The sequence below is a fragment of the Equus caballus genome, chromosome 4, assembly GCF_041296265.1.
Source record: "Equus caballus isolate H_3958 breed thoroughbred chromosome 4, TB-T2T, whole genome shotgun sequence".
NCBI classification, from domain to species: Eukaryota; Metazoa; Chordata; class Mammalia; order Perissodactyla; family Equidae; genus Equus; species Equus caballus.
Window position 1 is genome coordinate 99,357,872 of NC_091687.1, and position 12,067 is coordinate 99,369,938.

General features: G+C 38.6%; 1 protein-coding gene across 1 annotated transcript; it reads right to left on the reverse strand.

Moving 5' to 3' along the window:
- Window positions 1-6,716, reverse strand: LOC100051500 (serine protease 58). The gene is made up of 5 exons (XM_005609463.4): window positions 6,338-6,716; window positions 5,406-5,559; window positions 3,546-3,796; window positions 1,031-1,167; window positions 1-340 (listed from the first exon to the last, which is right to left on the reverse strand). Exons 1-5 carry the CDS (start codon window positions 6,375-6,377, stop codon window positions 191-193), a joined length of 732 nt encoding a protein of 243 aa, XP_005609520.2. The 5' UTR covers window positions 6,378-6,716; the 3' UTR covers window positions 1-190.
- Window positions 6,717-12,067: the final 5,351 nt, after the last annotated feature.

Below are 12,067 nucleotides of genomic sequence, written 5' to 3' on the forward strand. Positions count from 1 at the left end.
TTTCTTATCGTTTTCCAGTTTATATAGTAAAGAGATTGGGGTCATGGCATGAGTTCTTAGTGTCACTTTTTTTTTAATTGAATGTTTTCCATTTGGATTCTGTTCAAGAACAAGAAAGACCAAGAGATTTGTGGATCCAGTATAGAAATCATGAAGATATTGCACTGAGGATATGGAGGAAAGAGGAGCCTCAGTGGGTATTAATGATTTTCATGATCCATCTTGCATAGGAATAAACTTCTGTGAAGAATCCTTCACTTCCCAGGGTGACACTTCCTTTTGCCCAGGACAGGATTCCACGTAACCTCCCACTGCAGATGGCTGGAGCAGCTGAAACTTCCTACCAGGAAAAGGGAACAAGACATCAATGTTTCTTTGTTCTCAGGGAACAATAATAAATCCCAAAAAGTAGCACTTTATAGTTGCAGAGGCATCTAAGGGGGTGGATTCATTTTTCTTGAGAGGGGACAACCCTCTCTTCACATCCACGTAGGTCTCACCTCTCTTGGTTCAAACTTAATCCAACCTGAGTGTAAGCAGGAGAAAGAACAAATGGTTCTACTCAGAATCTCTCCCACTCTAAAAAGGGGAAGGGGGAGTAATGACAAAACCAAAGACTGGGGGCCAGCCTGGTGGCGTAGTGGTTAAGTTCACACGTTCTGCTTTTCGGTGGCCCGGGGTGCGCTGGTTCGGATCTCAGGCGCTGACGTGGCACCACTTGGCAAAAGCCATGCTGCAGTGGGCATCCCACATGTAAAGTAGAGGAAGATGGGCATGGATGTTAGCTCAGGGCCAGTCTTCCTCATCAAAAAAAAAAAAAAAAAAAGAGGAGGATTGGCAGTAGTTAGCTCAGGGCTAATCTTCCTCAAAAAAAAAAAAGAAAAAAACCCCACAAAAACCCCCCCAAAGACTGAGGAGGGAGAGGAGAGTGACTTCAGGCCCGTTGGATGAGTACCCTTTGATTTCTTGCAATCACCTCTCCTCCTCATGGAGCCCTGGCTATCTTCCTAGCTGGGGAAAGGAAAGATACCTTGATTTTAGACATGCTCTTCAGAGGCTGTCCCACACACATGATGTTTACTATCATTCTTCCATCTAGCATATTCTGGCAGTCATTGAAGGGAAGAGAATGTTTGTTTATCCAAGTCAGGATGTCAGGGTCACTAACTGTGGAAAAGAGAAGACAAATGAAGTTCAGGGTGTTTTCCTTATCATATATACTGTTGAGATCAGCCCGTTTTGTAAATACAATAATCCCTGAGAATATTCAATGCAGATAGCCAACATTCCATCCTTCTTAGGATCCTCGTTCAGTATCTCTGTGTTAGAGCAGTGGATTCAGAGCATCAAGTCCCATCAGATCTGTAGTTCTCTCTCTACTATGCATAATTTAGAAAACTTTGAAAATCCACGAGAAAATTATGAATGACTATGAAAAGAGACAGACACAAAGCCACTGTTCCCAAGAAACCCTTACTTTTGGCACCTACTTCATCTTCTTTACATTTAATCATAAAGGGAGAAAACTATTTTTAATGTGTCTAAAAGTGCTTTTTTAAAGAAATAGATTATTTAGTAATGGGTTATTTATAAGTGTATATATGTGTGTATATGTATTAATATACATAAATTTTCCCCTCAGAAGTCATATTGCTCATCTCAATCATAGCAATTATTACTATACTGTTAGCCTCAGGATGCAAGGATTCTAACCAAGGTATTACATAATTTTAATCTCCGGTAGAGAGCAGCAGGAGGAAGGAAACAAAAAATTGACCACAGCCTAGTGTTACTTATGGAGCAGGATTTTTCTGATAGAGTATATCCAATCTAATGTCCTAAAGAAGATTAAACCAGATAGTGTCAGGTTAGAAAAGAGAGGAGTTATGTTGAGTTTTAAGTTTTTATGGGAATTCAATTGACGTATATAGAATAAACTAGGTGAAAGTTTTTGAAACAATGAATTACTAAAAAATATTGGGAGCCTTGAACCAGAAAGCTTATAGAATTACAATTTTTCGCTATGATTCTGACTTGCAGAGCCTGTGTGATAAAACCCTTGCAGTACAGTTTTATTTTGTTTTCAAATGGTATATTATAAATTACTTTTGTAAAATGTGATGCAATTAATTTGAATAAGACGTAAAGTTAAGGATAAAAATCATGAAGCTTCAATTTATTCAGAAAATATATTCACTTAGATTTTCAGGAATGTTGCTTCTAAATTGAAAATGAAGTTACAAATACTGAAATATAAAAGTCCCTACTTTTTATTTCCGTTTTTTTACAAAACATTGATTTTAAAATTTCCCACTTTTTATTTGTTTTTATAGAACAGACGGCTTTTTCTGTAGGCACCAGCACAAAGTTTAAGCCTGATTAGTATCCATGGCAACTAGCCTCAGCAACACAGCTTTAGCAAACCAATCAATGAATGCCACTTTTTAAACTCAGCCAATCAGAAGCCCTTCTAATAAAGGTGCCCCAGAGTGCCAAACAATCAACAAAAATCTCACCCAAGTTATCGTGCCTCCACAGATGATGTCAACCCTCTTAAGACTCTGAAGGTCTTCCAGTTCCTGTATAGAAACTTCCCACAAATCCCACATAAACCCAGTACTCAGCTCTGCTCAGTGAGACTGTGCCTGCTTAGCATTGCTCTTCCTTACTATAATAAGCAATAAATTTAGCTTTATCAATTTATTTCAAATATCAAGTGGTGGTTCCATCATCCTTTGACAATACCTAAAGAGAGTATAACGAGTTATTAGTAGCCACATGAAGTAAAGGCTACGAGGGACCAACCTTCTCTGCTCATACCAATTAGAGTTCAGAGGGTAGAAGGATGTGTGCCTGCAACCTGGGTGGTGGCAATTTTTCCCAGAGGCATGTCAGACCAGAGGGACACCAACAGTATATCATAATAATCAACTCCCCTATGAATCCTGCTAGTCCCCACTTCAAAGTGAGAACTATTGGAGGAAGCAATAGATCTAAGAGGTCTCTGCAAGGAAACAGCTCTGGTGATGTGAGAGATGGCTGCCTCCACCACCTTCTTATCTCTCAGAATCCACTTGAATGAATCACCATCAACATAAGGTTGGGTATGGCGGGGAGTGGGAAGTATTCTCTGTTGGCTCACCATATCACTTGTTTTGTTTTTGTTTTTCTCACTGCTGTTCCATTAATTTCTTGGTGGACTATCAGCAGCCACAGGATGTCTTGAATAGTATCTCTAAGGTGAGGACTTCTAGTTTCCCCAACTTTATTTAAGTTCAGTTCCCTGGACTCTTGTCTATTGAATGTTCTAGAGATATAACAATTACTGCCTGCTCCATGCATCAGTGTAGATTGGCTTCCCTACATCAATCAGTCTCTTTGAATTTTATCATTTGGCCTCTACTCTTGATAGTATAAAGTCCTGGCAGTAATCACTCTAGGGTCAAGAACAATACCTCATAGCAGTTATTTCCTTCAAGTATATTCCTCCACATTTTTCCCAACTCCAAAGTCTCTTCAGGATGAACATAGAGTCAAATACTTACGGTTTTTATACTCATTCCAGATCCAGGTTGGGATAAAGCAGGTATCATTAGTTGCTAAGTGTTCCATAGCTACGGCTATGGTTCCTACATGGCTGTTGAGTGCCGCAGGCTTGGACAGTTTTATCATCATCAGGTCATTTTCCAGAGTTTCTTTGTTGAATTCAGGGTAGATCACAGTCAATGAGTAATTCCGTATCTGCTCTTTCTTATTTTTGATGCTGGGTTGATAAACTCCCAGTCGGATTTTAACACTTCGGAAGAAAGAGGGCAGGAAGATGGAAAAGAGCAGGGTCACAGAATGTAAGAACTGCGACAAACATCAGAAATGACCTTCCCCAATCATCTTAATTTTATCTCTTAGACCGGAGAACTGAAGTGACCTGCCTTGGTCTGTAAAATAGTAATAACAATAGTTTACAGGATTATTGTATTAGAGTCAATGTATGTATAGAACCTGACATCACGGTATGTACCACCTAGAACACTCTCAGCACAGTCTAGTTATTATATTATTATTGTTTACTGTTAAGATTTGGATAATCCAAATGAGTAGGTAATAGAGATGGCACCACAATCCATTATTCTAGAGCTCTTTGCCTATACTACACAGCCTCAAGCAACTCTAGAACAAGCATATTGGACCCTTTGTTTCCGGCTATTCTTAGGCCCGTCCCAGCTGCTCTCAGGCCAAGTAAGATAGACTCTTAATATCATCAGGTAAGACGGACTCTACATAGTCTATCAGGATTCCCACTTACCACTTTCTCTTATATTTCCTGGACAAATTCAAACCCACCTATTTCCATTGCCAGGAGTCCAGTCATACAACAGATACAAGAACCATTCCCTACCAAAAACAGTTCATGCATTAGATCTAGTGGAGAAAAAAAAAATCAGATTTTCCAACTTCAACTCTTGGAAGGAATGAACTGTCTTTATTTCCTTTATATTTCTGATAAGGCGCAGAGCAAGGGTTCACTCTGTGTTCAAGTAAACTGTTTTTGAAAAACTAGGTGGCTGAGAGCTCTGAGTTTGAAATAACCCTTGTATACTGCTGAAACTCTGAATAGGTCCCAGTCACAAGACACATCTCTCACCCAATCACAATAGAGACACTGAAATTTACAAAGGATAGCATTATTTTGTGCAGTGCCCCTTGCCCTTCTCCTGTTTCCTGCATCACATCATATGGCTTCTGCCTAACTCTTCAACCTCATCCTGCGAACATCCCTCCTACTCTATACACTCAGTCAACACTGACCTCTGTTTGCCAAATACTTGAATATCTTTACAACTTCATGGACTTTATGTACACTCTTCCCTCTGTCTGGAATATTCTCCAGGCTTTATTCACTTGGCTGCCTCATCTTCTTCCTATTGGTCTCATCTCTTCAAAGAGGCTTGGCATGACCACCCTAACTAAGGTAGATCTCTTGTTTGATTCCGGTGTATTACAGCTTGCCACTCTTTTTGTATTTTATCTTTGGCCACTTATTTGTTTTGGCTTACTTCTTCTACCAGAATGTAAGCTCCATGAGGGAAAACTTATTTCCATCTCATTCCCTCGCTGTTTTCTCAGTGCATTAAGCAGTCCCTGGCAGATAGTAAATGTTCAATAAATATGTTGAATGAATGAATATTATTTACTCTCCATGAGAAAGAGTCTTCTGACACCTTCCTATTGATCTCCTCTTAAACCACCAAAATGTGTATTATTTTCCCCATTGGGAAGAAGAGCCTCTCTCTTCCTGGACCTTCTGATTCCCTTAGGATATCATTAAAACTTGCTGAGATGCCTCATAAGACTTACTTTCATTTAAATAGATTTCTTCCAGCTCCCAAGAGCAAAGGGATACTTACGGTAAGGGGCAGTGAGCAGCTGTCAATACCCACTCAGGGTGAATGAGAGACCCCACACAGGGTTCTGGGCTGGATTGCAGATAGACCATGTAAGGAACAGGAAAATCTTCTTGTAAGTCCAGCTTTTCATTTTTAGAATCGTTGGCCAGAACAACTGTCATAGGTGGAAAGAGACAAAAAGTTTGAGAGGCGAGAGTTGGCTAAGGCAGTTTTTCCCAACCTAAGGTTTTCAAAGATATTATCAAGGTCTTCACCTTATTTTAAATATTTTTTTTTAAATCAGAGGGAATTATGCATGTCACCCAAGCTATACACATTAAGAAAACCAACATGTCTCTTTGCTTGAGATAGAATTATATTAAAGATCTGTTAAACTAGCACATGGGCTTGTCTGAGGCTGATCAGAAACTGGCAGCACTGTGTATTACAAAAGTGAAAAAAGTGAATTATTACTTTAGAAACATTATTTTTAATTAACTTTTGCCAATTAAGCATGGAAGTAAAAAATTGCATACTGCCTGACTTTGGTGATCAAAGCTCTGGGGAGGACCATGAGGCTTCCAGAGCCCTGACCCAGCCCACCTTCCTTTCCTGTGCCCACTCCTCTAAAGCCCATCTGCCCAGGGAAAAGGAAGTGTGGCTGTCCAGGAAAAGTGGCAGTCTAGGAAGTCACACACCCAAGACTCTTGGGAGAAAGTAAGCCACATGTGGTGACATAACCTAACATGTTCACAGGTCTCAGAGAGGCTTAGAGAGCATGCTGACGGGATGAGCTGCACACGGAGAGTGTTTCCTTCCATTTCCTTCAACAGTTAATTGAAGCAAATGTTCACCACTTCCTATCTCTTCAGTTGTGGCTAGCTGCTTCTCCTTCCTCCCCTTCCCTACACAATCCCATCTCCTTCTAGGCCACTGCAAGGCCTCAGACTCACCAGCTGCACTCATGAAAGCAAAGATGAGACAGCACTTCATGGCAGGCTGTGATCTCACCAGGAGCAGACAAGTTGGATCAAGTTGTAAACTGTCCCAATTTTCAGTCCAAGTGCCCTTGACAAGAACTGCTGGGGGAGAAACATTAATTGAGGGTCATGAGGAAAAGCAAGGATCTTACAGCAGTTTTCAAACTAGTCCTCATCAAAACCCAGTTGTATAAGGCATGGCTGGGAGCTGTCTCTGGTATGAGTGAAAGAGAGAAAGGAGCAGACCAAGTCAAGACCCTGGTGCCTCTTCTCTGCTCCTAAAAATCTCAGGAGTGATGATGTATCTGCTGACATTTTTCCTCCCCTCTTTGTGACATAGCCTTTCTTTGTTGTCCCCTCTTCCCTTTGTGACTGTGGCTCCTCTCTCTCTGGCCTCACTTGCCATCTCCCTTCTTCCAGAGAGTCCCTCTGTCATTCTCAGAGACTCATCAAACATGGGGATGTGAAATAAATTTGATAAACCATTCCTCTGGCCCCTCCCCTCCCATTTTAGTGATGAGGAAGCTGTGGTCCTCATGGAAGTTAGAGGCAAAGGCAGGACTCAGAAATGAGTCTCTAGATTTCTTCTGACATATTGAACCTTACCTGAGTCTTGTGCTCCCAGAAAAGAGCAGTGAGTAAAAAATTCTCCAGGAATTTTGTATTCTAGGAAATGGTGGGCCACAGAGAATTGCCCATCACCACATGAGCTAGAAGAGACTGTCTACTCTTTCTTTTGGTTCCCAAAAGACTTGAGATGACTTCTTTGTTTACCTGTGATAAGGTCAAACACAGACCTTTCCCCTTTTGCCTGAACTTGCTGACATGACCAGACACAGACCCTCCAACTTTGTCTCACGAATGATTAGCTGAGCTTAGAACTATTTTTCCCCTGAAACTAGCTGAACATATAGAGATAAACACTTCTGTTTCGCTAACTGGTTGAGAATTCTCCTGATTGCAAAACAACCTCAACTGTGAATCTCTCCACCTGTAACTTGTGCATTTCTCCCTATAAAAGTCTAAGGCAAAACCATCCTGCTGAGACATTCTGATCTTCAGATCTGGATGCTCTTCTTATTGCAATAGTCTGAATAAGGTCAATCTCCTTACCTGTTCAGTTTTTGTCTTTGACACTTAGTACTCTTTCCAATGCACCACAGTCCTTTCTATAAGTTAGCCTTACATGATAACTTTCTGACAGAGATATGTGATAGTGAGTTCAATCAGGGATATTGGTCTATCATTTTCTTGTACTGTCTTTCTCTGGCTTTGGTATCAGAGTAATACTGGCCTCATAGAATGAGTTTAGAAGTGTTCCTTACTTTTCAATTTTTTTGGATAAGTTTGAGAAGGATTGGCGTTAATTCTTTAAATGTTAGGTAGAATTCACCAGTGAAACCGTCTGGTCTTGGTTTTTCTGGGTTGGGAGGTTTTTGACTCCTGATTCAATCTCTTTATTCATTATTTGTCTGTTCAAATTTTCCATTTATAAGGTGCTTAGAACAGTGAGTTCTAGTGGCAAACAGTAAATGCCATATAAATGCTTGTTAAATAAAATAATTGTAACCTTAAGATCCCCATATTTTCCAGCTTCTGGGGACGACTTTCTATCTTAATGTCCAAAAGTTGTTGTGAAGTCCTTAAATCTTTTGAAATTTCCATGTTTACTAAAATAGCAGTGAAGAGCATGGACTGGAGTCCAGCTTCTAGGGTTCAATTTCTCGCTTCAGGAATTCCCTAGCTGCCTTATCCTGAGAAAACCAGTTAATCTCTTTAAGCCTCAAAATGGGAGGAATATTAGTACCTATCTCATAGGATAGTTGTGGGGATTAAATATTATTTAAAAGCACATAAACATAGTGTGTGGCACATAGAAAATAATAAATACTAGTTATGATTATTATTACATTTTTGCACCTCTGCAAAAGTGAGAAATCAGTCCTGAATCCTAAGAAGGATCAAACCTTCAGTATGTTCCTGGTCCACAGAATTGTGTATTTTGGCTCCAGTATGGTCCAGGAACATGGTTCCTCCTCAAGTCAGGGATTCAGAATTATTGAGCACCTGTGGGTTTAAGGACTCCTCAATCCAATACAGCTCTCTCTGCTGAGATAAATTACTACCCATTCCAGTTCTAAACATGTCTCGCTTGTAACATCCGCTGACAAATGTGACTGAAAAGATGTGGGAGGATGAGGGGGGAGCCAATCAGTAGTCCTAATCTGCTCTGTGCTGTACTCGTTCTCAGCTGGCTTTCTCCTTGGAGATGAGTATAAATAACGAGAGTTTTGTAAGGTGGTAAGTGTTAACAGTAAATTTTATAAACTAAACATCCTGGGAATTTCATTAAAAACAAACTTTACTTTTGTTTTATACCTATCACACGTTTATTGAGAAAGATACAAAAAAGTAACAACAGAAATAAGAAACAAAAACAACAAAAACTCACTAATTACAACTACATTTAGAGTTGTTCATTAAGAGTATATCAGGCATTGCAAAACTATCTCTTTTGCTCTTCCCATTCTCTATAATTTTCCTTCCCACTAAAAATGTTAACAATTCTTTAAGGCTTTTTTTAAAGAGCAGTTTTAGATTCATAGCAAAATTGAGAGGAAGGTAGAGAGATTTTCCATATACTTCCTGCCCACACACAGGCATAGCCTCCACCATAATCAACATCTTCCATCAGAGTTGTACATTTGTTACACTCAATGAACCTACATAGACACATCACTATCACCCAAAGTCCACAGTTTCCATTAAGGTTCACTCTTGGTGTTATGCATTCTGTGGGTTTGGACAAATGTATAATGACAGGTGTCCATCATGGTATCATGCAGATTATTCTCACTGCCCTAAAAATCCTCTGGGCTCTGCCTTCTCGTCCCTCCTACTCCATCCCAACGCCTGGAAATCACTGATCTTTTTACAGAATGTTGTATTGTTGGCATCATACAGTATGCTGCCTTTTCAGATAGATTTCTTTCATTTTTTAATATGCATTTAAGGTTCCTCCACGTCTTTTCATCATTTGATAGTGTATTTCTTTTTAGAGATGAATGATATTGCATTGTCTGGATGGACCACAGTTTGTCCAGTAACCTATGGGAAAACATCTTGGTTGCTTCCAAGTTTTGGCAATTACAAATAAAGCTGCTATAAACATCCATGTTCAGGTTTTTATGTGGACATAAGTTTTCAGCTCTCTTGGGTAAATACCAAGGAGTGTGATTGCTGGATAATATGGTAAGAGTACATTTAGGCAGATTCCTTGGCTTAGATAAATAAAAAATGATTAGAATGAGCCACTCAGAGTTACTGAGTATCTCAAAGACTAAATAAAGACTTTTGTATTTGTATCCTTTCAACAAGACAAACATTCTTAACTGACTTTTAAAAGTATAAAAAAGACTAAAATAATACTAAGATAGTAAATTAGTTTTTAAAGGTATTTTAAAATTTGATTTCAATACTAAAGTTACGTGCTATAAAAGATAAATCATTAGAATAGTTTGCATTTAAAAAATAAATCAACTAAGATTTCTAGGGAAAAAGAGGCCTCTATTTGTTTTATTACAGCAAGTTTTCTTAGATAAATTCATCCTGAGCACATGTTGAAATTCTTTGCTTGTCAATGGGAAAACTAACAACTGGATTACAGAATATACCAATTTGAAGTAAACTTACTTCTACCCTGCTTATATAGTCTATCTGAAAAATAATATTTACATAAGCAACTAAGCTTGTAAGTGTGGATATTGCTTTATTTTACGTAGCTGTTAAAGGTCATAACCATGAAGTTGACAATTGAGAGCCATCTTCTCAGAGTTTTCAGGATCAAGTGATAAGTAAGGTAAATTTATCTGTTACTATAATTAGACATGAGAAGCAAAAAAATGTGTGTCTCTATGCAGTTGTTCCTAATGTCAGATAGTTACCTCTTTACATTTCTTTGTTTTTGCTACAAAGCTACCATGTCTTCCTGGATCTTATTGAATCATGAATTGGGTATTTATTTGTAGTAAATACATTTTAGGGAGAGATATTTCTTCTGACTCTACAAAGTGGCTTTTTATTTTAAATTGTAGTATGTTTTCATAGGTCTGTTGACGTTTTTCTTTGATTATAGTTTAGAAGCAGATGTATGCTGTCTAGTCATCCATCCCTTTATCGTTCACTTTTCCTGTGGCATTTGCATTGATCAGCATTATATTCTATAGTCTCTATTATTTTCTATGTATCCAATAAGACTGTATATACCATAAAGGCAAAGTTTTGACTGTTTTCTTTCCTGCTATATCTTTGGTGCATAAAACAGAGTCAGGCACATAATAGGCCCTCAATAAGTATTTGTTGAGTAGGTGGTTGGATAAGTGAAGAGAATAGCTATAATGTCCACTGCGAGACATACCAGGTTTATTTAATCAATCCTCTATTAATGAATATTTGAATTGTGTCTTGATTTTCAGGCTTATGTAGATAATGCATCAATAAGCATCCTTGATTATTCTGGTGGACTTGGCGGCTGCCTCCTTAACATCCACTCCTTCTTCTTTTGATAACTGCTTTTATAATTATTCAGTTAACCAAACATATACCAAGAAGGCCATGTTTATTGCAGAATGGAAAGTCACTGCTTGCTCTGATGGTATGCCCTGTAACTTAATTGTAAGTTAATCAGCATAATCCCATTCGATTATTGGCTCAGAGATGTGCAAATGAGAAAATTCAGTTAAAGAGACATGACATGATGTCTGCCAGGGCCTTCTGGGAAAGAAGCTTCCTAGATCTTCCGGGAGCAACTTTATTTATCTCTCTCCCTAGATACAGACAAGGGAGAGTATTGCTCTGAGAGCCATTTTGATCACAAGGCTTTATCCTGAGGACAAAGCTGACTGTAATGCAGAGGGCAAGGACAGAAATAAATTGGGTCCTGGATGACATTTTTGAATTGCTCAATCAAACCATCCTCGAAGCCCTTCCGATTTCTAAGATTCCATTAGTACATTTTTAAAGACTGTGAATTGGATTTTCCGTTCCTTGCAACCGAATGACCCCTAAATGATACACTCACATTTATACATCTTTTTTTCTGTTTTTACATGCATATTTTAATAGGCTAGAGTTCTAGAAGTTAAGTTGCTAGGTCAAAGAGCATATATGTTTCACATTTTAATATAAATTCACAAATTGTGAAGAGTTAGATTTTAAACAAAATAAGAGATAGAAAATGGTGAGATATACTGAAAAGGGACTACTGGTTGGCATCAAGAAAAATGATTTATTTTCCCTTTTCATACTTTTCTCTGGGCTTGCCCTGAGCTTTTATATATCACACTTATCTTGTCAGGTCTCTGAATCTTCCCTCTGCCTGAGGTGGTTAGGCGAGTAAGCGTATACTGGTGGTGGTGATGGGATGAGGTAGGAAAATATTTCACTAGGAACAAGAAAATCTTCAAACTCATTTGTTTCTGGAGAAAAGCCTCTTTAGTTAATGTAGATCAAAGTCTTCTTATTTTAACAAAGAAGAGCTATAAGTGAAGTTAATTTAGGTATATGCAAATACAAAAGCAATTCAGTAAGAATTAAGGAAATAACACAAGACAGGTTAGTTATGACCAAATATTGAAGATCCTTGAATTCCAGGCTAAGGAATTTGGGCTCCATCCTAGTGTAATTGATAAGGCAATATTAGGG

Coding starts and splice junctions, on each gene's coding strand:
- LOC100051500 (XM_005609463.4), bottom strand. CDS start 6,377: ATGAAGTGCTGTCTCATCTTTGCTTTCATGAGTGCAGCTG. Junction 1,168..3,545: donor CTGGAATGAGTATAAAAACC/GTAAGTATTTGA, acceptor TCTTTTCCACAG/TTAGTGACCCTGACATCCTG. Junction 341..1,030: donor AGAGCATGTCTAAAATCAAG/GTATCTTTCCTT, acceptor TTTTCCTGGTAG/GAAGTTTCAGCTGCTCCAGC.